Source organism: Vanrija albida (assembly GCF_041260175.1).
Source record: "Vanrija albida strain AlHP1 chromosome Unknown contig_4, whole genome shotgun sequence".
NCBI lineage: Eukaryota > Fungi > Basidiomycota > Tremellomycetes > Trichosporonales > Trichosporonaceae > Vanrija > Vanrija albida.
This window is the reverse complement of record NW_027191423.1, coordinates 1,379,488-1,407,358: the sequence shown is the minus strand read 5'-3', so window position 1 is coordinate 1,407,358 and position 27,871 is coordinate 1,379,488. Positions and strand designations below refer to the sequence as shown.

The window sequence follows — 27,871 nt, the reverse complement described above, 5'->3', positions numbered from 1 at the left end:
TGTCGTCGCGTTTGCCGGGTTGAACAGAGGAGACGAGACGAGACGAGACTGGCAACGACGAGAGAGGAGAACGAGAATGTGCTGAAACCAAACCCTTCTTTCCCCGTCGGTGTGAGCGGATGAGCAGGCAGGAGGCGTGGACGGGCAGATGGGCGCAGACGGGGGGGAGGGGGAGTGGGCGGACGGGCGGGCGGGCCGTGGCACTGCGGGGCGCGCGCGCGTTAAGGCATGCCACCTGGTAGAGGGCCAGAGGGGAGGGAAGGCAGCGAGAGACAGGAGGAACAAAAGGGCGAGCCCGGAGCCTGGGTGCTGGGTGATCCCGCAAGACGCGAATACAGGGGCACTGGCAACGGAGCCACCCTTGTCCCTTAAACTCCCCCCCTTCCCGGTCGACCCTCCCCTCTCACACTTCTTTCCGGTTTTGATGCGTGCCGTGTTAGAGCTTGGCTTGACTGTGACCCTTTCTGCCCACTAGCATCTCCTAGAGTTGCAAGCTACTAGACCGAAAGAGTGTCTCATCAAGGCGCTATCCGTCCACGCGCCCATGCACCCGGGCGACGGGTGACCCACCCATCACCACGGGGAGGGGGATGAGGAGGGAGGACGAGGCAGAGGGACGCCCGCGACACTTTTGGCTGCTGCAAGTGTGACACAATTGCTCATCTACTATTGGGGTTGCATTCCATTAAGACGACCGGTGACGACGACGACCCGCGCCACTACCGTGATTGTTACTCACTCCAAGACTGTGGGCTTGGCCCCAAAGTCGCAGCTCTCACTCCAGTGGAAGCTTACTGCCCCCCGTTTCCTACTTTTATCCCAGCAAGGCAACTTTTGGGATGTGACCGGCCTCGGCCGACAGACGACAGACGCGGCGCGTGGTGTGAGAGTGTGGGTGCTGCCTCCTTCCCGATTGCCTCTTGGTGCACTCCCCACTTCTCCCAGGTTATGCGCACATCTACGGCTGCGGCGGCGGCGCCGCGGCGCTCCCTCGTCTCCCTCTCCCTCCCTTGGCCAGTGCACAACAAGCAAGTTGCCCCCGAGAGCGGACGCGCCGCGCGCCGCGAATGACATGGCCGGGTACCAGGCAGCAGGCATCAAGCAGCAATACAAATAAATGAGCAAGGGACCGAGGCCCAGGCTGAACAACTGACACGGGCGGGGCAGCAGCGCTTCAGATCCCTGACAGGCCTGAAACTCGTCTGTCTTGCTTGCCGCACCCCAGCCGAGGTTGCGTAAAAACGTCACTTTGTGCGCGCTCCCGCGTCGTTGGTCGCTCTCTCCCCCCCTGGCCCGTAGCCCCTCGGAGCGACGACGGCCCTAATCCATCAAGGGAAACGGTGCAATCTCGTCTGGCACGCAAGGAGATGCCGGGGACTGAGACCCAAACTCGGCCATTCCCGCGCACTCTCTCCGAGCCCAGAGAGACTAAAATCAGGCCTTGTTCACTCTAGTCTTCAAGGGAAAAACAGGTAATGGCCAGACCCACGTCGGTCGGTCGGTCAGTCGGCGCCCCCGCCCTCGCCGCGGCGCTCCCTTACCCTCGTTGCATGCCTCGCTGCACGCGTCGTCGCTACCGGGCCTTGACCTCATCAACTCGCGCCAGCCCGCGCAGCGCCGCGCTGCCCCCCGCCGCGTCGATTCGATCCCCCGTGCCTTCAATGATCAGAACGTTAAGCCGAGCCCCATTGGCCGTGGCGGCTCGCCACCCGCCCCCGCGTGCACACGCCGGCCGCTCCACCCTGTCGTTGATGCAACTTACCCTCCCCCAGCTAGGTTTTTGGCGCGTTCGGGGGCTGGTTAATCGACATAGGGAGCGCGCGGGTGTGCGGAGGGCGGTCGTGCGTGGCAACCTGAGGAGGCGAGCCCAGGCGAGCCCCAGGAGCGCGTTGGAGCCTCGACCCCAGGAACACTTTGCCTCCCGGTGATCCAGCGAGGGATCCAGTGCGTGCTCCAGCAAACCTGTGATCGTGAGCGGCGCGCGTCGTGTCGAACAGGGGCTGACGGGGAAGATGCAAAAAGGCGCGCGTTGAATAGGCCTCCAATTGGGTAATGCGCCTGCTGTGGCACAAGCCTAAATGCCACATCTGTGCGTCATGCGCCACGCGCCACGGCGTCGCGCGTCGGCGGTCGACAAGGCGGTGGAGGTCGAACCGACTCGTGCATTGCATCCCTCCAAGCTCGACAAACGTGTTTACAACAGTCGATACAGCAGAGCCAACCAAACAGCTAGCAAGCACCACTACTACCCCCCACCGCCTTCCCCTATAAGCCCGGCCCCACCCTCCCCCGCCCGCTCCCTCTTCTCCTCGCCAATGTCAGACATGCCGCCAGGTAGACCACCCCGTCCACCTCGGCACACGCCATCAGGCTCGTCGTTCGCGTCACCACATCCGGCGGGCAGACCATCCCCACCCCCCGCGCCGAGACGCGTCACGCCCGCGCCCAGATCCGCCGCGCCACCGCTCGACACGGCCTCGCGCCGCCCCGGCCTCCCGTCCGGCTCCGGCCTGTCATCGTACCTCGGCTCGACGTCGACCTTCGCGTCCAAAGCCAAGTCGGCCTTCTTCTCCGCCGGCACGTACGTCGCGAGCACAGCGAGCACTGTCGCGGCCGTCGCCTCGGCACAGACGTCGGGAGAGCGCCGCGCAGCGTGGGAGGACTGGGCGAGAGACTGGAGAGATGGCAAACGTGCTTCCATCGCCGGCAAGGAGACTATCCATGTGCTTCCAGGCTGGGCGGCCAAGAAGCCCCGCAAGGATGATCCCAAAGGTTGGAGAGCGGGCTGACAACGTGCTAACCCCCCCAGCATTCGACCTTAGCGTCTCGACAGTCGGGTACTGCACCTTTGTGAGAGACCCGCAGAGCGCTTCGCGCACGCAACGTGCCCTCATGGGCATTGCGAAACGTGCGTCATGCGGTGTGCTGGGTGCTGACGGCCACAGGCTTCGCTGCACTGCCTGCGGTGCCGCTCGACATCGCCGAGGCGCCAGTTATTGCCAGCAAGCTGTCGTCGTCGCCAGACAAGGAGTCGCCGTTGATCGACTTTGGCGATGAGGCGGTCCCTCCACCCGCGGTCCCTCCACCTGCGGCACCGCAGAGATCCTCGACCGGCCAGTCGGTCCAAACCGCGACACCGCCGGGTCGCACTCTGACGCAGACGGACATCGTGTTCCAGGACCCGTCTGTGCTGACGCTTGCGCACGAGTACATGGACTCGCGCCTGCGTCCCTTCTGGTCCAGCGTTCTTGCCTTCCGCCGGATCGCCCTGGCCATCTACACGGTCCCCCTCGAGCCGGGCAAGCCGCCGCCCACGCCCGACGCCGAGCTGTTTGCCCAAGAACCACTGCTGCGCACGACGTTTACGACCAACGCCCAGGGCCACTTTGCCCACCACTTCACCATCCCCTGGGAGCGTATCGCTTCCCATACGCAATCGGTGCCCATGGCCTTCGACGAGTCGACACACCACCTCGCCGACTGGGGACTCGTCATTCGAGCCGAGCTTCTGTCGGATGATGTCGCTGCAAAGCTGCCATCGGCGCCGGACACTCAGCCCGCAGACGTCATCCCTGGTGGCCACCTGCCATACGCGCCCAGATCAGCCCGTGGGGCCACGCCCGGGACTCCGGCCGTGCCCTCGGCTGGTGATGCCAGCGCCGGTGTGCTCGGACTCGGAACAAGCGCCGTAGAGGCCACTGCAGTCTTGCGCATCTCACGTCCGGGTGGTATTCGGATCATCTCTGACATTGTGCGTGGCAGTGTCTCGGCAAGTGAGCTAACACTTCACAGGATGACACGGTCAAGCACAGCGATATTCTCAGTGGGGCCCGTGAGGTATTCAGGTGGGTCGTCCGATATGGGAAATCGATTAACGTATTGCAGGAATGTGTTCTGTCGCAAGCTCGAAGACATTTGTGTTCCTGGCATCAACACGCTGTACGAGGAGCTCATCTCCGTCGGAGCGTCTGGCATCCACTTTGTGGTAAGCAGCACACACACGCATTCACAGCGCTCACGTCCCAGTCCAACTCGCCGTTCGAGCTCTTCCCCGTCATCACAGAGTTTTTCCAGCTGCACACGTTCCCGACCTACTACTCGCTCAAGCTCAAGTACTACGGCGGGCGGTCCATCGTCACCAGCCTGTTTGAGCCCGCTGGCCAGCGCAAGCGCCCCGGCATCGTCGAGATCATGGACGAGTTCAGAGACAGCAAGTTTATCATGATTGGCGATTCCGGCGAGCAAGATCTCGAAGTCTACACCTCGCTAGCGCGTGAACGACCCGACCAAGTGACGGCCATCTTCATCCGTGACGTCACCAGTGGTCGCGTTGGTGACTTTGTCAAGAACGGAGTCTATGACTCTACGCCTAGAATGTCCCAGCTCAACTTGAGCGACGCGGCGTCCGAGGTGGAACGGAGCGTTGCGGCTGAGCGCTCTGCCACGCCCAGCGGCGCGTCTACGCCGACGACTCAGGGCTCGCAAGTGACGGCCGAAGAGATTCACAAGACCGTCGAGGAACTGGAGCTATTAACCTACGCCCAGCAGAAAATCCTGCGGCAGGCTGCCGACTGGGAGACGAGGCTTGCGCGAGCAGAGGCCGAGCTGCCTGTCAGTATCCCCCTTGTCGTTTTCAAGGATGTGGAGGAGGTGGAGTCGTTGGCAAAGGGCCTTGTGGCCGAGGCTATCCGAGAGGACTAGACGACGTGTATGCTATGTACATAGAAGCCTGTTGTAGTATTGCATTGTCAGAGTTTGCCAAGGGGCAGCTGCAAGCGAAAACACGCTGCTTTTAGCCTAGGTTGTAGTCTGTTGTGCCGCCGGGAGCGGTGAGAGTGCAGCATGAGCGCATCTGACGGTGACGCCATTGGGGTGTTTGGCCCCTGGTGCCCTGGCTGGCAGCATGGCGCCGCATCCTGTGACACCGCTGTCTGACTGAGAACGTGCGTCTGTGGTTTTCTTGTGTGTCGCTTGCCGTTGCAACTCTCCAAAACACTCGTGTACAGTACACACTTGACCTGCCTGCTCGACACGACGACACACCGACAAGCGCTTCAACAGCAGCATGGTTCTGGGGGCGGCCGCCTTGCCAAGTGAGTTGAAAGATTGCGACGGTTGGAGCGGGGCTGGGTCTTCCGACCCGAGACGCGAGACGCGTGAGAGCGGCTCGGTGGTGCTGCTCCTGCTGCTCCTGCTCGCCGCTACGGCGCACGCAACGACATGCCCCAGCGGCCAGCGGCCATTGCGACGATGTATCGACGGACGCTCGCTCACACCACCACAGTCAAAACACTACTCCTCACAGTCTTCAATGTGAGACCATGCCGAGAGCGGCGGACGCTACATCCGCCGCCTGCCGCCGTCACCGCCGCCCACTGACACAACCACCAGTCCATCACCGAAGTCTTCCTACTATGTCTCGCAGGCTACGTCCTCGCCTCCACTGGCGTGACCGATAAGGCGACACAGCGCAAGCTCAACGTGATCAATGTGTCCCTCTTCACCCCTGCGCTCCTCTTCTCAAAGGTGCGTACGGCGGCGCTCGCCACCCAGCACGCAATTGGGAGGTTGGCGGCACGCCGAGGCTAACGCGGCGGCGGCAGGTGGCGTTTTCCCTCACGCCGTCAAAGCTCAAGGAGATGTGGATTATCCCACTGGGGTGAGTCGTGTGACGACGGCAGACGACGCCGACGCACTCGCTGACGCCACCAGCTTTGTCCTCATCACCGGTGCCTCGGCCGGCGTGGCATGGTTCCTCTCCAAGCTGTTCAAGCTCAAACGGTCGCAAACGTGAGTTTTTGAGACACGGCCGGCGGCTAACCCTCCAGCGCGTTTGCCATCTGCGCAGCAATGTTCCAGAACAGGTAGGGATGAGCGCAATGAGCGCCGCTCACAACACAGCAACTCGCTCCCGATCGCGCTCGTTCAGGTAGGCCGCCGCCGCTTGCGACGCCGCGCTGACGTCAGTCCCTCGTGGTCGAAGTCCCAGGCCTAAAGTGGGGTGCCGACGATACCAAGGACACGATGCTCGGCCGTGCCCTCACCTACATGGTGCTGTACTCGACGCTCGGCATGATGGTGCGTGGTCAGGGCGCGTGGGCGTGGGCAGTTGCTGATGAGACAGCTCCGTTGGTCTTGGGGCGTCGCGCTGCTGTCGCGGGCGGACGACGAGGAAGAGGAGATCAAGCCAGACGCCGTCGTTGATCTCTCGGCGGCCCAGCCGGCCGACGCCATCCATGCGTCCGTTTTCTCAAGAATTACCGCCGAACCCAACGGCTACTCTGCCGTGTCGCAGATTATCGACGCGCAAGAGGTTCTGTCGCCCGAGCCCATCACCAGGCCCGACCCGTTCGTCGCGGGGTCACCAAAGAGGCCGACGTCGGCGGCGTCGGTGCCCGCGCAGACCTTCCGCCCCCGCGCGCTCAGCCCCCACGGCGTGGGCGTCCGCTCGCCGTCGCCATCGCTCCCGTTGACCGGGTCTCCGATCTCGATGCACGACCCGGCCGCGCAGCCTGGCTCGCTCCGTGGCCGCGGCATTGTCCAGCGCCGAGGATCCAACAACAGCACGCGCAGAGCGCGCTCGCGCACCGACTCTGGTCGCGAGTTCTGGGGCCTCCCCGAGCAGCCGCGCAGCAGGCATCCTCTGCAGGACCTGGCCGAGGACAGCAGCGCGAGCGAGGCCGAGGCCGAGTCGGAGGACGAGTGGGGAGGCGCCGAGCTCCCGTCGCTCCGCCGCCGCCGGTCGCCGACGACGGTTGGCACGCCGTGGCAGGTGTTCCGCGACCGCATCAAGTCGTCGATCGTGTCGGGCTGGAACACGTTCAACAGCTTCATGACGGTGCCGATGTGGTCTGCGCTCATTTCAATCGGCATTGCGCTCATCCCGTCGTTCCAGGCGTGGCTGGGCGGCATCAAGCCGTTTGTGCAGGCCGTCAAGAGCGCCGGCCAGTGCTCGATCCCCGTGACGCTTGTTGTGCTCGGCGCCTTCTTCTACACGCCGCCGCAGCCGATTGCGCTCGATACGGAGGAGCGCCCCAAGTCTATCCGCGGGTACATTGAGGGCAAGATCCACAAGCTCGCTGGCGGCGGCAGCGAGGCGACGCGCGGGCCGTCGTACCCTGGCGAGAACAAGACGGTGTTTGTGGCCTGCGTGAGCCGGATGATTGTGGTGCCGCTCATCTTCCTGCCGTTTATCGCGCTCATGGCGCGGTACGACCTGTTCCAGGCGGCCGAGGACCCGGTGTTTATTCTGTGTGCCGTGTTGCTCGTGTCGTCGCCGCCGGCCCTCACGCTGGCGCAGATCACGCAGGCGGCGTCTGGCGATGCGTTTGAGCGGCTCATTTCAAAGACGATTTCGTGGAGCTATGCGGTGTTGACGCCGCCGTTGACGCTGGTGTACGTGGTGATTGGGCTCATGTTTTCGAAGATGTAGCCGCGCAGCGAGCGGAGCGAGCGGCGACGGGCGCTGGAGTCGCGAGCGCAGCGAGCGACGGGGGCCGAGTCGCGAGAGAGTGTCGAGCAGTTTAGTTTGCATCCATATGCCGATTGTACATGCAACATTGGCCGTGTTAGTGTCGTCTGCGCAGCGGCGTGCGGCGTGCGGCGTGCGGCGTACGGCGTGCATGCGAGGTGGAGTGTGGTGGTGGCAGGGGGCAGAGTCGACAACGAACCGCCGCCACTCGCCAATCTAGCACCGAAACCAAAGTGGAGGCCGCGGCGTGATCGACCAGCTCAATCTCTCAATCGTCCATCTCCCAATCCACCACCACACAACAATGTCCGACGCGGCGCTCCTCGACGCGATCCGCAAGCGCCTCCTCGAAACAGGCGACTGGGAGCGGTGCGCCCCCCCTCCCCGATGACAGGACTAACGGCAGGATATCGCGCCTCCTGCGCACCCAGCTCGAGGAGAGCGGCTTCGACGACGACGTCAAGGACCTTGCTAAGGGTGCGCTGTGCGGCTGGGGTGTGCTGACGTGCAGAAAAGGCGCGCAAGGCCGGCGCGCCGAGCCTCGGCAAGCTTGTGGCCGAGGTCGCGCCGGCTGCGAAGGGTATGTCTTTGCGCGAGGGAGCGCAGCGAGCGCGTCTGTCTTTGCGAGCGGGCGCAGCGGGCGAGCCAGTTTGTTTCCTCGGGCGAGCAGCGAGCGAGCCTGTTTCCTCTGAGCCGTGCAGGCGAGCGCTGTGGTTGCGGCGGAGAGCGGGCGGCAGACCCCACTCCGTCCTTCGGGACACACGGGCGGTGATGGCGCGAACGGCGGTTGCATGCCCGCGCGAGCGGCTGGCACGGACCCGTCGGGCCGCTGTCGCTGGCGCTTGTTCCTGGCGCGGTTGCTCGTGGACCTGGCCTCTGGCTCCTGCTCCTTCTCCTGCTGCGGCTCCTCCTGCTGTCGGCGGCGATTGCTCCCCCGTCGCCGTCGCCGCCGCCTCCCCCTCCCCGCTCGCCGCCGTCCCCGCCCACCATGTCCCCCACTAACCACCCCCAGGCATGGTGTCCGACTCGGTCCGCGAGGCCGTCGTGCGCGAGATCGAGGCCGTCCTCGAGCGCGAGGTCGAGAAGGCGTAGCCACGGTGCGACCCCGCCCAGCTGCAACCCCCTCGCCATATCCCGCCGCCCTGTTGTACCATGCATCACATACCCGCACCACACCAGTCACACCCACTCCGTCACATCGGCTCCACTATATGCTGCTTCTAAAAGTTGATGGCGCGGTACAGCAGAATGTACGCAACCGAGTCCTCGCCGCCGCCGTCGAGCGTCAGGATCTTGTCGGCGCCGACAACCGACACCTTGTCGTCGTCAAACTTGTACCACTGCTCCTCGCCCGACGCGGCAATCTCGCCGTCGTCCTTGCGCGTCCAGCCAATGTAGTGGCCCGACTCGGCAGACGCGCCCTTGTGCGTGACCATGGCTGGGGTGTGAGCGGCTACACCTTTCACCCGGCTCCACTCACCGCACAGCTCGTACATGCCCGTCGTGTTGACACCCTGCTCCGTGATACCCGCAGCCGACACGAGCTCCTCAATCTCCTTGTGCTCCTTCTCGCGGTGCTGCTCCTCGGTCACCTCCTCGGCCGCCGCGCCCTTGCCCTTTGCGCGCTTGGCAATCTTTGCGCGGTCGTCGCGCGTCTTGAGAATGTTGTTGGCCGCAGTGTTGATGGGCTGCAGCTGCTTGCTCAGCTCGTCGGTCGAGATTTCGAGCGCGTTGAGCTGCAGAGGGAACTTGACCTTGCGCATGATCTTTGCCTTCTTCCTGGTCTGTCAGCTTGTGCACCGGCGGATCAGCTCACTGGATATCGCGTCGCCAGTAGAAGCGGACGAGGTGCACGGCGAGGTACTGAGGCAGGCGTGACAACCGCGACTTGGAGTCGTACACGGCCGTGCGGCCGAGCGACGGGCTGTTCTTCTCAATCTTCTCGGTCAAGCCCTGCGGCGTCAGTGTCGCCCAGGCCCCCTGCTCACGTCGAGGATACCCGAGAGCAAAAAGTTGGTCTCGATGGTGATGTTGCACTCGAGCTTGAGGACGTGCTCGGTCGAGACGGACGGGGGCTCTTCAGGCGCCTCGGGCGATGACAACCTGGCGGGTTAGTCGACCTCCGCCGCTGCTAACCCACGTCTTGGTCAGCGTGATGGACATAAAGTCGTCGACAAAGGTGCCGCGGCCGCCCTGGCTGGGCAGCGACGCGCGGAGCGCCGAGATGAGCTGCGTCCAGGCCTCGTCGGCGTCTGGTGGGTTAGCTCGAACACCGGTATTCACCCACCCTGCTGCGAGTACATGCCGCGCTGGTCCTGCTCGGCAAACTGGGGCGCAAGCGTGCGCAGGTTGGTGACGAGCGCGAAAGGGCTGACGGCGTCTGTCGTCTTGGACATGCCAGTGTACAGGTTCTTGAGCGACGTCGTGAGGCGTCCCTCGGCGCTGTTGCTCGACGAGGCCGTCTCCAGCGCGCCCTGCAGCTCGGGGACGGTGCGCAGCGCCTGCAGCGTCGAGTTGAGGTAGCACGTGTTGCCGAGGTTCTCGAGGCCGGGGGGGATGCCTGCCTGTTGGGTCAGCGCGCACAGCAGCGGCGACCCACCCTCTGGGCGAGCTCCGAGTCGTCCATGTCCTCCACTGCGGGTCAGCGCCGTCGGGCAGGGCACGTACAGAAGACAACCTGCTGCGTCGGGGCTTCGGGCAGCGGACCGGCGGTGCCGATGACGGTGATGGCCTGGCCCTGGGGAGTGTCAGTGGTGTTCGACATCAACCCGACACCACACTCACGGCCTTGAGACCCAGCTTGGAGAGGTCGGCGTCGTCCTGCTGATTAGCCCGGCGCGCCGCGCAGCTCGCCCACCTTGAGGATACCCTTCACCATGACCTTCATGCGGTCTGCCGTCAGCCCGAGCTCGGCGCCCGCAACCCACCAACAGGCACGCCAGTGACCTTGTAGATCGACTCCTTGAACGCCGTCGCGGGCGCCGAGACGTCGACCTCGACGGGGTACGACTTGCCGCTGTGCTTGATTGTCACTGTCGGAGTGAGCACAGGTTGCTTGCGCACATCCCGCATCGTCGCTCACCATTCATTGCGTCTTGAGATCGCGAGGGAGGCATGAGTGGAATAGAACAAGACGGAACTGGAACGAGATTGATTTCAATCAAAAGTGCCGCTCAACCCGAGCAGCGAGCGACGACTGCAATGACGCGCGTCGTGCGTGGCCAGTGGCACTTGTAATCTGCCTCCGCTCGACTCCAACTCTCTACTCGTCCATGCAGTCTATGCATCTACCACATCCTATGCTATGCAAATGCGCTACTCTCGGTGATATGCTCTCGCCTACTTGCTCATGCCAGCTCCACGTTGCGCGTCGCGGCCGCCAATGACGCCTCCTCGAGGGCTGCCTTTCGGGCCGCCTGCTCCGCCACCTTGGCATCGGTGAGTGCTCGACGGGCGCGAGCCACCTCCGCACGGCTCCGGCGAGCTACCTCACGCTCCGCCCTCTTGTCGCGGAGCTGAATGGCCCGAGAAAGGTGATGCTGGAGCTTATCGCGGTCGTCGTACAGTGTCTTGAGTGCGTCAGACGCGATAAAAATCTCGCGGTTCACGGCACGCTGCTTGGCACGAGGGTCTGTCGCAAAGTCGGGGAGGGGGAGGGTCGTGCGTCCTGCGGCGTCGACGGTGGTGGCAGCAGCAGCAGCCTCCTTGGCCAGACGCGCCTCGGTGGCAATGACCACATCAATCTCCTGGTCGATCCACTTGAGCGCGTTCTCGATTGAAAATGCCAGCCGCGTTGCTCCTCGTCCAAACTCGCGGTTGCTGTATCCCAGGGCGACACGGAACCACTCGGGCGACACCCTCATGGGCTTGAAGAGCTGCTTGCGGTTCTCCTGAGGGCAGGCAAGGTATGCCGCAAACCACTCTGATTGTCTTTGCTGAGCGTCGACCAGAGACACCTGCAAGACCCGCTCAAAGAGATTCCAGTTGGCCGATTTACAGATGGCTTCCAAGAGCACGAGAACACTGTTGGCGTCGGAGCGAGCCTTGGAGGGGTAGGTGCCAGCGGTGCCGGGGACGACGTCTTGAGGGGCCGTTGGCTGAGGGAAGAAGTCTGCCACGCGCCGTCTCCGCTGCGAAACCTCTCCATCCGCACTCCCGGGGGCATCGGGCACAGAGGAGCCAAAGACTGTAAACGTCAGATGCAGTCAACGTGCACATATCCGTCAACACTTACATGACGCATTTGCACCAAGGCCACCAAAGTAGTCGCGCTTGGGGGTGCCGTCGCCGGCCTCCTCAGCCGCCGTGAGCCCACTGAGCCCTGGAACAAAGTCGTCGGCATCCTCATTGCCATACGCCGATGCGACATCGTCGGCCAACACAGCGCCGTCTCTTGTGTCGGTGGACAGCAGATCGTACGCGCGGAGTAGGGTGTAGGGGTCCGTGCCGCGAATAGCCAGCTGCTTCAGCACGGCGTTGAGGCCTTGCGCCGAGAGCGCTGCGTATGCGCGGGTTGGGTCGCGGCTCTGAAGGCTGGCGGGAAGGTCATCAAGGTCGATGCCGTAGCCCTCCTTCAAAAGGAAGCGCATGAAGCCGTCGAAGCGGGTGATAGCGTCCGGGTTGCCCAGCTTGACCAGGAGGTTGGTCAGCTCGCTCGTGGAAGTGAGGAGCAGGTTGAGCGTGACCGTCCAGATGGCCATGTCACTGCTCTGGATCCCGCGGAAAATATCCCAGAATGCGTTGTGGGCGAGATCGACGAGCGCGGCGCTGGGGTTGCTGGCCCTCGCCTCGTTCAGGTGCCGCGTCCAGCGGAGGACAGCGCCGAGACGGAGGCCGCTGACGGTGCGGTTGTTCTTGATCTCGTCGGGCATCTGGGCCACGACGCCCTCGCAGCCCTTGACGTGGCCCACGGTTGCGAGCGCATTGAGGGTGAACAGCCAGTCGCCGATGTCTGCCTCTCGGCGGGCGACGAGGTTGTCGAGGATGGTCCGGAGGCGCCACTCCCAGCGCTTCGACTCGCGGCGGTTGTTCTCAAAGCGCTGGCGCTTGGAGCCGTAGTTGGCGACGCGCCACGCATCGTCGAAGCGGGGCACGACGCTGCGGAGGATGGCGCGGAGGTGCTCGGTCGACAGGTCGAGCTGCTGGGCGGGCGTGAGGCCGCTGTACAGGTACCAGATCTCGCCGCGCTCCGCCTGCGTCTTGTGCGCCTGCTCTGTCAGGCTGATGAGGCGCTCAAGATTCTTGGTGGACGCGGTGAACAGCGGCACGCGAGGTGTACGCGCCCGCTGGGCGGACGACGAGGGCCGAGATGATGGTGATGGCGTTTGCTGCTGGGCGTGCTGCACCTCTGCCGTGGCGGTCGATGCGAAGCGTGCGAGGAGGGCGCGGGATGGCCCTGCCGCTAGACGCCGTGCGAGCATGTCGATGTGTGATGTGGGTTGTGGGTGATGACACGACGAGGAAGGGTCGACTTGGCACTCGACTTTTGCAGCGACATCAGCAGTCGTCGCAGCCGACCCCATCACTGCAACGTCCGGCCGAAGTCGCCTCGGGAGAAAAATCAAACAACTCGGATAGAGTATTGCGGCCACGTGGCGATTTGATTCCGCCGAGCCAGACCAGTTTCAATGACTTCAGTGGCCATGTTGACAAGAAGGAGGTCGATCGACTTTGGGCAGAGACACCATCAACTGCAAGCGACAGCCACCACCAACATGGATATCGACGAGCTTGGTGAGCACAGAAGCAGCGCTACAGACCTCCCCGCTGACCCCGCCAGCCGTCGACAACACGTACGAGCTCGGAGGCTCGGATGACGAGCGAGAGCGTGCCCAAAATGCCTTGCTGCACGAGCAGCTGGCGCGGCGCGACCGCATGCGCCGCATGGCCGTGCCGACAGACGACAGGAAGGTCAGGGAGAGGCTGCGCGCGTTCGGCGAGCCAATAACGCTGTTCGGCGAAGGGGTAAGTGGTGTGGGGCGGCGACTTGGACTGGTTGGGCTGACACTTCCTTAGCCAGGCGACCGTCGAGACCGATTGAAAGAGATCCAGGAGTCATACGAGCGGGACAAGGGCCGGCCACTGGTCAACTTTGACGACGAGAGCGACGACTCTGACGACGAGGACGGAGAGTTCTACACCGAAGGCCCACAAGCCCTGCTCGAGGCAAGGCGAAAGATCGCAAGGTATTCATTGTCACGCGCAGGCAAGCGCATCGCGAGGCAACGGATCGAGGTCAACCTCCCGCTGAGCAAGATTGTCAACGTGCGGAAAGAGGTGTTTGGCGAGCTGCAAACGTTCCAGAACCTCGGCTCGCAGTTTGGCGACGACCGACCGCTGTCGACGATCCGCTTCTCGCCAAACTCCAAGCTGCTCCTCACGACGTCGTGGACCGGTGATTCCAAGGTGTGGGACCTGCCAAACCTCAACAACGTGGCGGTCCGCCGCGGACACACGGACAAGGTCAGCGGCGCGGCCTGGCATCCGGAGGCAACGGTCGGGTTGTCCGAGTCTGCAGCCAACTTTGCGACGGGCGGAGGCGAGGGCGACGTCAAGCTGTGGTCTCTGGCGGCGGAGAAGCCCCTCGCCACATTGTCGGGCCACACCAACCGCGTCGGCCGCGTCGAGTTCCACCCGAGCGGCGCGTACGTCGGCGCTGCGGGATTCGACGGCACCTGGCGGATGTGGGACGTCCAGACGCAGGCCGAGCTGCTCGTGCAAGAGGGACACAGCAAGGAGGTCATGGCGCTGGCCTTCCAGGATGACGGAGCGCTGGCCGCGTCGGGCGGGTTCGACGCCATCGGGCGCGTGTGGGACCTGCGAACGGGGCGCACGGCGATGGTGCTCGACGGACACGCGAAGGAGATCCTCTCGGTCGACTTTGCGCCCAACGGGTTCCAGGTCGCAACGGGATCGGGCGACAACACGGTCCGCATCTGGGACTTGCGCGCGCTCAAGACGCAGCATGTCATCCCGGCGCACTCGAGCTCGGTGTCGGATCTGCGCTTCTACCGCGCGGCGGGCGAGAATCCGTTCCAGGGCCTGGACGCGGTGGCGAGCAACGGCGCAGGCGCGATGGATGTGGGTGCCGACGACGAGGCGCCACAGCCCGACCTGCCCCGTTCGGGCTTGTTCCTCGTCACTGCCGGCTTTGACTCGAACGTGCGTGTGTGGTCGGCCGACGAGTGGGCGCGCGTGCGCAACCTCGCGACCGACGCCGGCAAGGTCATGAGCGCAGACGTGTCGCGCGACGGCAAGTTCATCGCGAGCGCGAGCTACTCGCGCAGCTTCCATCTGTTTGGCGGCGATCATTCGTTGTAGCGGGTGCAGGGGGTGCAGGGGGGTGCAGCTGGGGGTGATCAGAAGCGGGAGGCAGGGGCATGCATGCATTGATCGTGATGGGCGGGGCGTGGTGCGTTGTGGGTGCGGGTGCGGCCTGGCGTGTGGTGGCTGCGTGTTGGAGTGAAATGACGAGTGTGGCAGTGTTTCATCACGCAGTCGGCGTGTTGTTGCAGATCGCGAGGAAGACAACGACGGCGGCGGCGGCGGCGCGACGGCCAACGGCATCGTCACCTTTCATCATCCTCATCCTCATCTGCTGCAGCGCCAGCATCGTCGACAACAACAAAGTACATATCCTTCGACTCCTTCGCTCTCACTTGCTCATTCTCTCAGTCCCTCCTTCTCTCCTTCACAAACTCGGTTGGCACCCCACGCCGCCACCACTACCAACGCACCCCTCCTTCCTCCTTCCCCCAACAACAACAATGCTCTCGTCCTCGCCGCCACCGCGCCCAGTGTCCAGGATGGGCTGGCACGCGTCGCCCGACTCGCCCGACGGCGCCGCAACACCCCGCCTGCTCTCCTTTACCCTCGACGTCAAGATGCGCTCGGCATCGCCCCTGCTGGCGGGGTACGACAGCGACAGCAGCAGCAGCAGCGACGACGACGACGACGAGGGGCTCGCGCTCGCGCTTCCGCGCAAGCGCAAGCGAGCGACGCGCCCGGGCCCAAGCCCCAGCCCCAGCCGCCGCCCCCGCCTCGACGCGGACGCAGAGGCGCACGACCCCACGACCCCGCCTTCCTCGCACCGCGCCGGCCCGGGCGCGCAAGCGATAACAGCAAGCGGGCGGGGTGCCGCTGGCATTGGGAGCGATGCCTGCAACGACGTCGACGACAACAACAACAACACGGCCCACACCGCCTCCGCCGCCACCGAGATGCCGCCCAGCCCGCGGAGGCCATGCCGCGCGCTCCCCGCCATCCCCGAGCTCGAGGAGGGCGAGCTCGACCTCGACCTCGAGATCCCCGGCCCGTCCTCCCCCCGTCCCTCGTCGCCCTCGTCGCCCTCGCCGCTCCCCAAGCCCCCGATGAGCCCCCCGCCGGCGCCCGCGTCCCCCCGCCGCAGATACAGCCACAAGCAGCTGGCGTGGCGCGCCGCCACGCCCGAGCGCCTATCGCGCGAGTGCACGCCGCCCAAGTTCCGCCCCCAGGCGCCGCGTCTGCACCTCTGCGGCTCGCCGCGCACCGAGAAGCGCGTGTACGGCCTGCTGGCAGCGCACCTCCGCAGCGCGGGGGACACGGCCACGCTCGCGACGCTGCTGCGCGTCTCGCACGCGGCGTACTCGGCCGCCGCCGTCGAGCTGTACCGCAACATCGTCCTCACGGCCAGCAGCACCCCCGCGCTGGTCAACACGCTTACCTGGCCGCTTGAAGGGGTCGGCGCCGACGCGGCCCGGCGCGCGCGCCTCCGCCGCCTCGTCCGCTCCGTCACCATCGCTAGCCTGCCGCCCACCGCGCCGGCCGCGGCAGCCTGGATCGGCGTCAAGGGATACCCGGCGCTGCCCCTCTGCCCCGCCGCCGAAACAGTCGCGATTGCGCAGCCGGCCTGGGCTGCGCTGGGGGAGAGCACGCTGCTGGCGTCAATGGTGCGTGGGTTGGCATCGCCCACGAGTCTCTGCGTCGACGTGCACGCGGCGCACGGGCACGCTGCCGCGACGCCGCGCCTCGCCGCGCTCGTCCTCTCCACCTGGCTCCTGCCGGCGTGGACCCGCCTCTCGCGCGTGACGGTGCACTCTGCCCAAGTGGTGCTGGCGCACGCGAGCGCCGACTCGCGCCGCGCCCTCTTCCGCCCGGGCGTGGGCTACGTCCTCGTCTTCTCCCAGTGCGGCGGGTGCGCTCCCGGCGTCGAGAAGGCCGGCAAACAGCGCAAGCGCATTGCGGCGACGCGCGCCGACCAGCTCTGGGGCAGCATGGCGCGCGCGCTCCGCGTCGTCAGCTCTGAGGTCGGCTCGGCGTCGGGCGTCACCGTCGTCCTGCCGCACGACGCAGGCCGTACCCTCCCCCTTCCAGCCGAGTGGCGCGCGCGCGGCGGTACGCCGCTCGCCACCGTCGCGGCTGAGCACGTCTTCCCCCGCGCCGTGCCCTCCAACTTTGCCTTCCTCCGTGTTGAGGACTGCGCCGCCGTGTGTGACTGCTGCCCGCGGTGAGATGTGGCGCCAGGTGCCACACTGTAGAACAGTTGTACTAGTGCATGATGTGATGCCGTTCCCTGTACGTTCGTCCACTTGTGCCACTGACTCTGCCCCGCTTCTCCGCCACGTCGTCACATACAATGCATTGCTACTGCTACAGCGGGGTGAAACATGGTGCAAGAGCTCGTTAGGGTTTACTATTCGTCGAGATCTACTAGCGCAGCTTGCGCCACGCCGTCACAATCCACACGATCCACACGACGGCGATGAGCACCAGGCCGAGCATGAAGAACACCTTGCCGCGCGCCTTTTCAGCGTCGTTGCGCGCGAGGCCAGACTGCGGGCCCGCGTCGTCGGCGTCGTGCTCCTTGCGCTCCGAGCCGTCGCTCCCATAGTCGGACACGTCGTCGTCGTCGTCATCGTCGGCCAGCGCGGAATCGGGCGAGCCCTCGTCGCCGTACATCGGCAGGCGCTCATACTCCTCGCTCGCGACAATCGCGGCGTGGCGCCGGCCGCACGCGTGTCTGCGGGCGCGCTCAAACCGCCACAGCGCGTACGCGAGCACAAACTGCACGACGTTGATGGCCGCGTAGATGACGAGCAGCGAGTGCACCGCGCTCTCCTGCCCGCCGCGGTGCTCCTTTGCCCAGTCGAGCCACAGGCCCGAGAGCGTCTGGCACAGCGTCGACGCGCAGACCTCGAGCGCCTTGTGCAGCCCGAGCCCGAGCGGCACGAGCTCGGCCGGGAGGATGCGCGGGATGAGCACGACGAGCAGGAGCGTCGACGCGCCATGGCCCAGCGCCCACGCGATCATGCCCGGCCACGGCGAGTGCGTAAACGACACGGGGAGCGAAAGCCACACGTAGCAGAAGAGCGTGAGGACCGACGTGCCGAGGAAGAGGAGGAAGGTGGTGCGCGGCGTGTTGGGACCGTAGTGGTCTGTAATCCAGCCGACCTGGGGGTGTGAGTGTTGGTCTCTGGCAAATCACTCACAATTGGATACAGGATGATCGCTCCGCCGAGCAGGACCGATGCGTTGAACGACGCCTGCTGCTCTGTCAGGCCGTAGCGCACCTGCACGAGGTTGGCCGAGAGGTGGAGGAACGGCTGCCAGATTGCGCCGCAGAAGAGGTTGCTGGGGGGGTTAGTCGGGGTAACCAGGAGGCGAAGCCTGCGGCGGCGCGGCCCCGCAGCGCAGTAGCTGCTGCGGTGCCACCGCCACCCACGCCACTCACAGCAAGATGTAGAGCCAGAACACATCGCCCAGGCGGCTCAGTCCGTCCCACTTGACGATGCGCTTGGCGTGCGGCCCGACGTCGCTCGTCTTCTCGGCGCCCCAGCCAAAGCCGAGGCGGGCGAGGTTTGCGACAAACGAGCCGGCGCAGAGGAGCAGGGCGACGAGGAACGGGGCCTTGTCGCCACCTAGCTCTGCTAGCGGGAGCGACACTAGCGCCGAGATGAACGAGGCCGTTTTGCCGCTGACGAGCCCGAGGGCGAGCGACAGGCCGAGGTGGCCGCCGGGCGACAGGCGCGCGATGAGCGTCTCCTGCACGACCATGAGCGGGGTCATGCCGAGGCCAAAGAGGAAGAGGCCAAACGCCTGGGGTCAGCAGGGCCAGCTGGGGACAACGCACCATGGTGACGATGGAGAAGTGCAGCACGCCCTGGAAGAGGACGAGAGCGCCGAACAGCACCGAGCCGGTACATGCTACACTGGACCACGTCGTGCCGAACCTCGAGACGAGGATGCCGCCTACGAGGGGCATCCACGTCGAGTTGAGGTTGAGCGCCGACACGAGGAGCGAGAACTGCGAGTTGGACGTGCCGAGCTCCTTGTGCAGGCGGGTTTTCAGCGGGCCGAGGAGGTACATCGTGCTGGGCCGTGAGCAGTGCACAGACGGGGTGAGTAGCGGGTGCTAGCCCGTGGCGCGACTCACAAGTGGCTCCCGATGCTGAGCGTGCAGACGGCGAGCAGCGCAAACAGCCTGCTGCGGGTGAGCTGTCGGTCGCTGTCGGGGTCGTTGAGGGTGACGAGGGAGCGCGAGCGGAGCAGGCGGGCCTGGCTCATGCGGCGCGACACGACCTGCTGCGGCGTGAGGTGTGCGTTTGAGGCCGAGGGCGAGTCGAGCGCATGCCCCGCTCCGGCCTGCCGCGAGAGCCTGTTGCCCGGCGGCGAGGGCTTGCGGATGGGCGTCGAGCACTCGTTTGAGAGGAGCGACGACGTCTCGTCGTGGTCCTCTCTGAGGCTGCTTCGTATTGGGGATGCCATGGGGGCGGGGGTGGGGTGTGTGTGTGTGGGGTGGTAGAGGGATGAGAAGAGGATAGAAGCAGAAGCAAAGGCAGTTCTTATTCGAGTCGTGACTGGGTCAGTCAGGAGAATGAGCGAGTCTCGACCTGACACACCCACGACACCGACGCCGTCCGCCGTCCGCCGCCGCCGTCCGCTGCTACTATCTGATAATAGCCCGTGGATTTACCCCCGCCGCCCGCCCAATCACGGCCCATCAAAAGCCAGTGTGTGTGTGTGTGTGTGCTCCGAGGCCCCATTGACGCCAGCACAGACTGCATGCAAGACGACGCTCTCGACGCCGTCGCCATTATCGACGACGAATCCGCTGCTCGTGTTTACATTGCATGGATGTTTGTGTCCCCATGTCCCTCCCCCTTGCCCTTGTCACGATGTTCCACTTGTAACTGTAACTGGGCTGCGACGTTACATTGCAAGCCACTGACTGACTGCTGCCCCACCCCACGTCGTCGGCCCAACCCGCCTACAACGGGCCCGGATATTGTCCGCAGTTGGGCAGATTTGCTCCCGCCCGAAGCGTGGCACGATGCAGATCGGCTTCTTGACCCGTCAGAGTGGGAGGGTGGGCTGCGTGTGGCAGAGGCAGCGGTGGATGCGTGCGCGAGTGGCGAGTGCAACCTGGCGGGGGATGCGATGCGCCTGCTCGTGTCTACGGCGACTGTCGGCTACTTCACCCAGGGCCCACTGGCCCACTGGTGCGTCGTCTCACCACCAAGCCAACGTCACGGCCATGGCCTACTGCACCGTTACGCGTCCCAGCAGCCGCGGTACCGACTGGCGCCGTACCACTGGTGTGGTGTCGGTGGGTGCGAGTGCCTGGCCCCACGTCGTCTGTACACCAGCCGGACCTGTTTGCGCCGGCAACGCTCACACGACCACGCAGCAGTGTTGGCTCAAACAACGCCGGCTGGTGCGATTCGGCTCGCAGGCAGCCTTCCCCGCTCGCTGGCTTGCGACTCGCACTCTGCGCGACGGCGCCCAGCAGCCCAGCGAGCGATGCCACTTTGCTGGATCCTCTTCACAAGGTGCACTGGCGTGCGGCTCCCGCCAGAGGCGAGTGACACACGCTGCATAGGCTCTTGTCGCGGTCTGTGACCATGACTTGGGGGCCACACCCGCGCGTTGCCCTCAAGTCATCGTCACAGACCGCGACAAGAGTCTATGCGACATGTGTCCTCGCTCCGCCGGCGACCGCGACCACTCCCAACAGTGCCGGCGGTATCGACGACGTGTGCCGCTCAGCTGGGCAGGACTGCTGACCGACGCGCTCTGACCGACGTGCTTTGTGATGCTTTGCGTGACACCCCAGCGCTGAGTGAGCAGTGGGCGTTTGGCGCGCCGTCGAATCGGGAGCGTGCCATTATACAAACCACTTAGCGAGGCGTGCGAGATAGTGCGAGATGGGCGAGCGCACGCCGAGCATGACTGAGTGTCGCTGCTGCTGTTTCCGTCGGAATCGCACCGACGGACGCTTTACGTGGGCTTGCTGACAGTGCTCTGGGGCCAAAATAGACGGCCTGGTGGCCTGTGCGAGGGGTGTCGAGCATCGAAACGGTACTGCCCGGCCCTTACGGCACGCAGTACAGCGAGTGCAGCGAGCGCACAGTTGCCTCGGGTTTCCCGTGTGGCCTCTGGGTGCGTTCCCGAGGGTCGTTGTCGCTGGCCTGGAACGCCACGCCACTCTACCCCTCCTAGCTCTTAGGGCCTCATTCACTCCATGGCATCATTAGGTAAACCTTGTGCTTGTGCAGGCAGGCCATGTTTGGAAAGCAGGCAGCGCACTAGCACGCACGGAACGGCACAGTAATTGACCTTAGCCTCGGGTTCGTCAACTCGCGTGCAAGTCAAAGGGGCACGAGGGGGAAGGGGAGGAGGGACAAGGAAAAAAAAAGTCTACGACATCGTCATTGCTGGCCGAGTCGCAGCCGCCAAGCATTCGGTGCCTGCCTTGCTCCTCTCTGCGCAGTGCAAAGCGACGACTAGGCGTCGTTCGGCTTGCGTCTGCAACGGCCGCGAGGGCGACAGCCTGCAGCCTGCCTGGGTCAACAACTGCCTGCTCGACATCACTGTTGCATCTCGACGTATCATCGCATCGCTCGATAATCTCGACGCGACTCGGCCCCCCAACCCCGCTCCTCCTAGTCGGGCACCAGCTACCACCGTCCTCATCGGCAACCTACCGCCCGCCCTGACACCACGCTCTCCGCTCTCCGCTCGCTCGCTGTAAACTGCCCGCCCGTCAGCTCGCCCGCCCCACGCCGCCCCACGCCCGGTGCAGCATCCAGCAACTCGCGTACAACTACTCGAGATCCAGCGCGCTATCGCATCGTCCCACTGCCGCCTGCCGATCGACGCCAGTCGACCAAGTTGGTCCAGCCATTGTCCCCGGTCGTACGAGCCACCCAGCACCAGCACCTAGCAGCGACGCCGGCGACGACGACGACGACCCAGCAACACGCACGCCCCGACGCTTGCAGCACACATCACCTCACCAGTCTGTGCATGTGGCCACGCCCTCCAGGTGAGTTGCATGTCTTGCTTCTCGGCGCCCGCATCCCGCACCCCGCACCCTTCCCCCCTCCTCCGACTTTTGACACACGGCGGCGGCGACAATTGTCCCGCTCGGCGGCCGTTGTGCGCAATGCAATGGGTGGATGGGATGGGTCGGTCGGTTCGGAATCGCCGCCCACCCGCAGTGCCGCATGCCGCCCGCTCGGCTGCATCGTCTCGCGTCGCTCGACTTGAAACCCGAGTGGTGCAAGAGGTGCATTTGGGGCACTTGGGGCACTTGGGAGCCAACCAAAAGCAAAAGGCCAAAGCCGAGGTGGGGACGCGGCGGTGGCGGCGTCGGCGGCGCTCAGGAACAAGCAACGCTACGAGGTTGTTTACCACTACCTTGTTGCTTACCCTTGCTTGGCTGTGACATGCTGCTGCGAGCGGATAGCGGAGAGCCAGGGTGGGAGGGCAGTCTGTGGTGGTCATGGCAACGACGACGAGAGCACGTCTGGCCGTCTGAAACAGAGCAGTGCAGTGCGTGGGGTACCTTGGCCGCGGCCTTGATACTGCAGGTGTCATGTTGTCGTCGACTGCGCTGCTTGGATGCTTGGATGCTTGCTCGCCGGTCGCCTGGCTGGCTCACTGGCCGGCTCGTTGCCGCCCGCGCAGCCTGGCCAACTCTACTCTGCGTGTGTTATGTCAGAGGCGGCACTGCGGGCGGCTTGTTGTGACCCCTCACCTCCTTCCTCGGCCCGTCTTCCCCTTGACTCGGCCTCGGTCCCTTGCCCTGCCTGCCCGTGTCTGTCGCCTTCCCTCCCTTCCCTCCCTTGCCTTCCCTCTTCCCCCACCCAGCCTGGCTTTAAACATTTTGATCGTGTCACGTTCCAACCACGTCTGGATGCCCGAATTTGCCTGTACGGCACAGTCAATGGCCAGTCCAAGTGTAATGCACACCGCGCACACCCCGCGACTACCCGTGACGTTTGTGTCGCTTGGCCCGTCGTGTTGGGCCTGCCGCCTGATTATTACCTCGGCCAGCCCGACAGACAGTCGCACGACGGGGGGCCAAACTTGACCTGGCCATCGGTCGATCGTGTCTGTCCTGTCGTGCCCATCCACGCGTCGTCGTCGTCACACCTCTTTATCTCGTTTTTTTGCTAATGCCTCTGTGTAGCCATTGCAGCATTGCAAGATCAATCTAGATCTGCATCTTGCTGCTAGCAACAACACGCCCACAAGCCGCCTCTCTTGCACACGCACCACCTGCACCTGCACAGCACTCGCCGCCGCCTTCTCGCCCCCCGCCGCCCCCCGCCCCCACCGCCCGCCGGTAGTGCCCGGGCCCGTGATCGTTCGGATTTTTGCACTTCTCGATATAGACGAGACTTGCACCGCTCTACCGCGCGATCACTACCAGTCGCCGCGCGCACGGCACTCGTCGCCGCTCGCCGCTCGCCGCTCGCCACTCGTCGCTATCGCCGCATCCTATCGGCGTCTCTCGGTTGCATTGAGAGACGACCTCGGGACCGAGGTCGCCCGCCGGCCGGCCTCTGTACGTCATTCACCTACAAACGACCGACGACGCACCGCAGTCGTACGCGCACTTGGAGCGTGACGACGTTGCAAAACCCTTTTGCACCACAACCTCGTGTTTGTGGTTGTAACCTGCACAAGCTTGCAGTTTGTGCACGGGTGCGACAAGTCTGCAACACGCACCTCGTCGTCCCACACTCGTCGTGTTCACGGCCGCCGCCGCGTCGCCCGTCGGCTCGATTGTGACGCCACCACCACGCCACGCACGACGCAGCACTGTCGTCGATCCGCTCGCTCCCGTTGGCGCGCGCGCATTCTCCTTCTCGCTTTGTGATTCTCGTCCCCCCTCTTCCCCGTTTGCCTCGGCCCACGACGCAACGCCGGCATCGTCCCACACTTGCACGATGCCAGGCCTATTCTCCAGCGTCCCACTCTTGGCCAACATTCCAAACCCCCTCAACTTCTTCACGTCGGACGACAACAACTCGCCATCAAGACAATCATCACCCATGACGTCCCCGACTGCAGAGGCTGGACCCGGCCCAAGCTCGCGTGCCATTCCTTCGCGCACAACGGTCGACCTCTCGGCGCCGGCGGTCACGAGTCCCCTGGCCGGCAGCCCACTACCCGCCCCCGTTCTGCGGACAGAGGCTCCGTCGAGCGGGTCGTCCAACGCGTCGTCAGTGCGCGGCCGGCCAAGTCCTGGGCGCAAGCAAAGCGCGGCCATCACCATCACCGACCCCGAGGGACCCGATTCAGATACGCCGCGGGCCGTCTCAAAAGCGGGTGGCCGCCGCAGAGGCCTGAGCTCGGCCAGCCGCGTGTCGGGCGCGCCAAGTTCGGGCTCTGGTGTCGAGCGCGAGCAGCGCGAGACGCGTGCCAGGAGGAGAAAGTTTGAGGTAAGATTAGATCTGTCGCTGCCTGTGCGGGACATAGCTGACGTCTGCCCAGACCTTTGTCCTGGTCAAGCCACCCCCAACGTCGGCAAAGAACCCCCTCAACCTTCAGGTCCAGCTCGTCGTGCCAGGAAAGCCATCACGGCCACGGGGCGGCTCCGAGGCTGTGCGATCCGTGACCCCGGCGCCCGGCGACCTGCCGCCATCAGCCCTCCGTACGTCAATAGACATCGACCCGGTCGCCATGGTCCCCCAGACAAGTTTAACAGGATCCGACGCGTCGGACCCTCCATTACCGACGGTCGGCGAGACGACGGCCACTGGGTCTGGACTCAAGCGCTCGGGGTCGGTCAAGTCGAACCACTCGACGACTTCTTCTGCAACAAGCGGGGCGTCGGCGGCGGTCGTCGTGGCTGGGTCCAACAAGCGCATCATCCCGCTCTACAACCTCGCGGTCCACAATGTCATGCAGCCGACGACGGTGACGGACGCGGGCACCGACTCCAAGGTGGCCAAGTTTGGCAAGCGCACCCTCGACATTGCCGGTGTTGGCATTCTCGAGCCCTCAGAGGTCTGGTACCCGCTGGCGGGTCACGTCGGCGGCTCGCCACGGCCATCCTTTGAGGCGGCGGGTGCTGCCAACGGCGGCGTGCGCCTCCCTCGCCCCGCGTCCATGATCTCCAACATGTCCTCGCTCACGCCCGCGGGCAGCCGCCTCGACGTCGACGTCAAGGACGGGCGACGAAGCACCGAGCTGCGACCGCCCGTGGCGCGTGACGAGGTTGGTGGTGATGCCAGAAAGTTCTTTGGCAAGCTGTTCAAGAAGAAGTCGACTGCGGATCAACTCGCCGTGGTGTCGGAGAAGCAATCGCGCCGGGCATCCAACATCTTCTCCAACACCATCTCGTCGTCCAAGTCGTCGCCTTTTCTGTCGGTCGACGCGGCCGCGCCGCTCCCGCGTGACACGTCGGCGCCAAGCTCGCCCCAGGTGCCGACCGTCCACTTCAACGGCGAAAGCAGCCAGCTCGCCTCGGCTACATTTGGGCTCGCCCCGTGTGTCGTCACGCGGCCAAAGGTCGAAACGTATCTGGACCGCTCTGGTGCCATCATCGGCCTCGTGTCCGACGTCCCGTCCATCGACAATGACGATGTTGTCTCGCTCTTCCGCTCGGCGCGCCCTGTTGGCTACACTTGGACAGTGCGCAAGTGGGCCAAGAAGAACACGGAGGGCTGGGCTGCGCACATTGTGGCGGCTGCGGCTGCGGGCCTCGACCTGAACGCCGGCGCACTCCCCGGCGATGGAGCCGACGAAGTCGTGTTTGAGTGGGTCAAGCTGCGGCTGAACCCCATGACAGAGTCGGCGGCGTTGGCGTTGAAGCTTCACCCGGCTGCGGAAGGGATTGCGGCTAGCAGTGCCCGTCGGCCTTCTCGTCCCCGTCCCCGCAGGCTGTCGACCCTGCCCACGCCCGTGGCGCCTGGGACCCGCATCGACAGCCCCAGCGGCTCGCCACGGGGATCCAAGACGTCGCTGGTGCTGTCAGCTGGTCGCACTCGCAGCAGCACGGTCGGCCAGACACACGCGCCAAGTACACTGGGGATCGACCCGTCGGCCATCCACGCGAGAAGCGCCGACGTGCACCGGGGCTCGCCGTCGCCCAGCAGATCGCGCACCCCGCGCCCTGGCAGCACTACGACGTCGGCCCTGGCTTCAGAGAACGGCGACGCGCTGTCGTCGGGCTCTGGCTCTGGCGACTTGGACGACGGCTACGAGTCGGACCCGGAGGACAGCGAGACGCCGTGGGCGTGCTCGGTGTGGGTCAAGCGGACGGGCCAGCGCCAGCTGCTTGCGACGTTGACGCCGGCGCCGCACCATCCGAAGGTTATTGGCGTGCTCAAGATCCCGAGCGGGCTCAAGGCGATCTCGCTGGCGGCGCTGGGCACGTCGGTCAACAACGACATTGCGTCGCGCATCCGCGACGAGGTGGCGCTGACGGAGGAGAACTTGAAGGATGTGGTGAACGTGACGGCGATGTGGCTGGTCGCGAGGGAGGAGTTTGGGGGGCTGGGTGCGACGAGCAAGAAGAGGAAGGAGGGGAAGCCGAAGGCGTAGCGGAGCTGGCGCGGAGCTGGGCGCAGCCCAGCGGAGCGCGCGGTGAGCGACGCGTGTTTCATGTCCAAGTCGATGTCACCCGGCACTTTACACACCACACTAGACCTGTACCATATCTTTCATGTCTGCGGTTACGGCAGGGCCTTGGGCTTGCGACGGCTATATGTACATGCGATGTAGTCTGTCGAGCAGGCGCCGAGCGGAGCGAGGCGCGTGCGAGGTAGTGGGGTGGGGAGGTGGTGGTGCTGCACGCCCTCGGGGTGATCGGAGGCGGCATGCTGCGGCGCGGGTGACTCGGCGTCGGAGTCCGCCGTGGCTGCATGCAGCTCGCAGTGCTGAGCAGCCATGCACTGCCGACGACGGCATGCAGGCAGACTCACCCCAGCCTCCACCATACCGCGCGCCAGGCACGCCCCCCACCCAGCGAGCGCCAAAAGCACGCGCCACCAAACGACAACAACAACAAATTCACCCACCTCACCTCCATCACCCCCACAAACCATGGACTCGCCCTTCCTCGCGCGCAAGGGCGCCCTCGAAGACGACGGCAGCCTCGTGCTAGCCGACCTAAGCATCGTATCGGACGACGCGCCGGACTCGCCGCTGCGCCCCGGTGCCGGGCCATCACGCGTCGCCTTCGCCCCGGCCCCCGCGTCCGCCGCGCCGACGCCCCTCGTGCCCGCGCGCTCGGCGGCGAGGCCGCGCTTCTCGCTCTTTGCGCCGGCGAGCGTCGAATCTACGCCGAGCGGCGGCGCGCGCGCAGCGAACGAGGACGATGGCGCCGAGGCGAGCGAGCAGAGTGTCGATGTCGATGTCGACGCCGACGCCCCCACCCCCGCCGCCCCCCTCTCAGCCTCCGCCGCAGCATCCCGCGACGAGCGGCTGCGCGCCTCGCTTGCCGAGCTGCGCGCCATGAACGGCGTGTTTGATGGGTTTTTGACGTCGCTGGAAAACGCAAAGGCGCACAATGAGGTGGGTCCTCATGTTCCCGGCTCAGCACGCAGCTCGCGGCTCGCTAACGCTCGCCGCTCGCACGCAGCGCCTCGCAACCCGCGTAAACGAAACCCGCACCCTGCTCGACACCTACGTCCGCCTCGTAGGCCAGACGCACCACACACAGCGGCTCCTCCTCAACCCCAAGTGGACGGGCGCGGCGGGGGTGAGTGGGTGTACGGGCCACGCTGACGGAAGGACGCGGCGGCGCTGGCCGCGGCCGAGGCGGCGCGCATCGCGGCGGCGGAGGAGGCGGCACGGGTGGCGGAGGAGGAGCGGGCCGCGGCGCAGCGCAGGGCAGAGGAGGAGGAGGAGGCGGCGCGGAGGGCCGAGGCGGCCAAGGCTGCGTCTCGCGGCGCGCCTCGCGGCCGGGGGATCGCGCGCGGGCGCGGGGTGGCCCGCGGCGCGAGTGCCAGCGGTATCCCGTCCCGCACGGTGCGCCCGACGTCTGCGGGCTCCGGCCTCAGACGGCCGGCCTCTGGCGCGCCGGCGTCCGCCGTGTCCACGACCGCCGGCGGCATGGTCGGGCGCTACGGCCATGTCCAGAGCAGCGGGTACGGCCCACGGCCACGAGGAAGCTAGTATACATGC

At 65.3% G+C, this 27,871-nt stretch overlaps 10 protein-coding genes across 10 annotated transcripts; 7 read left to right on the top strand and 3 right to left on the bottom strand.

Moving 5' to 3' along the window:
- Positions 1-2,315: 2,315 nt before the first annotated feature.
- Q8F55_005260 (uncharacterized protein) lies at positions 2,316-4,701 on the top strand (the record flags this gene model as incomplete). Its single annotated transcript, XM_069353750.1, has 6 exons — positions 2,316-2,772; positions 2,810-2,908; positions 2,946-3,751; positions 3,793-3,845; positions 3,886-3,985; positions 4,027-4,701. 6 exons carry the CDS (start codon positions 2,316-2,318, stop codon positions 4,699-4,701), a joined length of 2,190 nt encoding a protein of 729 aa, XP_069208392.1.
- A 364-nt stretch (positions 4,702-5,065) lies between these two features.
- Positions 5,066-7,432, top strand: Q8F55_005259 (uncharacterized protein; the record flags this gene model as incomplete). Its single annotated transcript, XM_069353749.1, has 9 exons — positions 5,066-5,093; positions 5,285-5,313; positions 5,392-5,526; positions 5,604-5,659; positions 5,713-5,790; positions 5,829-5,864; positions 5,902-5,929; positions 5,968-6,078; positions 6,125-7,432. 9 exons carry the CDS (start codon positions 5,066-5,068, stop codon positions 7,430-7,432), a joined length of 1,809 nt encoding a protein of 602 aa, XP_069208391.1.
- A 343-nt stretch (positions 7,433-7,775) lies between these two features.
- Positions 7,776-8,563, top strand: SUS1 (SAGA histone acetylase and TREX-2 complexes component; the record flags this gene model as incomplete). The annotated part of the gene is made up of 4 exons (XM_069353748.1): positions 7,776-7,840; positions 7,878-7,948; positions 7,983-8,051; positions 8,484-8,563. The coding sequence occupies 4 exons, from the start codon at positions 7,776-7,778 to the stop codon at positions 8,561-8,563; spliced, it is 285 nt and encodes a 94-aa protein (XP_069208390.1).
- A 128-nt stretch (positions 8,564-8,691) lies between these two features.
- On the bottom strand, positions 8,692-10,560 carry UBP6 (deubiquitinating enzyme; the record flags this gene model as incomplete). The annotated part of the gene is made up of 12 exons (XM_069353747.1): positions 8,692-8,909; positions 8,952-9,250; positions 9,288-9,424; positions 9,460-9,574; positions 9,612-9,723; positions 9,759-10,035; positions 10,071-10,105; positions 10,139-10,208; positions 10,256-10,291; positions 10,329-10,363; positions 10,399-10,503; positions 10,554-10,560. The coding sequence occupies 12 exons, from the start codon at positions 10,558-10,560 to the stop codon at positions 8,692-8,694; spliced, it is 1,446 nt and encodes a 481-aa protein (XP_069208389.1).
- A 258-nt stretch (positions 10,561-10,818) lies between these two features.
- Q8F55_005256 (uncharacterized protein) lies at positions 10,819-12,891 on the bottom strand (the record flags this gene model as incomplete). The annotated part of the gene is made up of 2 exons (XM_069353746.1): positions 10,819-11,657; positions 11,706-12,891. 2 exons carry the CDS (start codon positions 12,889-12,891, stop codon positions 10,819-10,821), a joined length of 2,025 nt encoding a protein of 674 aa, XP_069208388.1.
- A 294-nt stretch (positions 12,892-13,185) lies between these two features.
- Positions 13,186-14,791, top strand: Q8F55_005255 (uncharacterized protein; the record flags this gene model as incomplete). The annotated part of the gene is made up of 3 exons (XM_069353745.1): positions 13,186-13,204; positions 13,251-13,435; positions 13,487-14,791. The coding sequence occupies 3 exons, from the start codon at positions 13,186-13,188 to the stop codon at positions 14,789-14,791; spliced, it is 1,509 nt and encodes a 502-aa protein (XP_069208387.1).
- A 446-nt stretch (positions 14,792-15,237) lies between these two features.
- On the top strand, positions 15,238-16,959 carry Q8F55_005254 (uncharacterized protein; the record flags this gene model as incomplete). Its single annotated transcript, XM_069353744.1, has 1 exon — positions 15,238-16,959. The coding sequence occupies one exon, from the start codon at positions 15,238-15,240 to the stop codon at positions 16,957-16,959; it is 1,722 nt and encodes a 573-aa protein (XP_069208386.1).
- A 199-nt stretch (positions 16,960-17,158) lies between these two features.
- Q8F55_005253 (uncharacterized protein) lies at positions 17,159-19,213 on the bottom strand (the record flags this gene model as incomplete). The annotated part of the gene is made up of 5 exons (XM_069353743.1): positions 17,159-17,899; positions 17,938-18,079; positions 18,180-18,544; positions 18,579-18,819; positions 18,882-19,213. The coding sequence occupies 5 exons, from the start codon at positions 19,211-19,213 to the stop codon at positions 17,159-17,161; spliced, it is 1,821 nt and encodes a 606-aa protein (XP_069208385.1).
- A 4,472-nt stretch (positions 19,214-23,685) lies between these two features.
- Positions 23,686-26,287, top strand: Q8F55_005252 (uncharacterized protein; the record flags this gene model as incomplete). Its single annotated transcript, XM_069353742.1, has 2 exons — positions 23,686-24,180; positions 24,233-26,287. The coding sequence occupies 2 exons, from the start codon at positions 23,686-23,688 to the stop codon at positions 26,285-26,287; spliced, it is 2,550 nt and encodes an 849-aa protein (XP_069208384.1).
- Positions 26,288-26,788: 501 nt separating this feature from the next.
- Q8F55_005251 (uncharacterized protein) lies at positions 26,789-27,862 on the top strand (the record flags this gene model as incomplete). Its single annotated transcript, XM_069353741.1, has 3 exons — positions 26,789-27,259; positions 27,327-27,446; positions 27,479-27,862. The coding sequence occupies 3 exons, from the start codon at positions 26,789-26,791 to the stop codon at positions 27,860-27,862; spliced, it is 975 nt and encodes a 324-aa protein (XP_069208383.1).
- Positions 27,863-27,871: the final 9 nt, after the last annotated feature.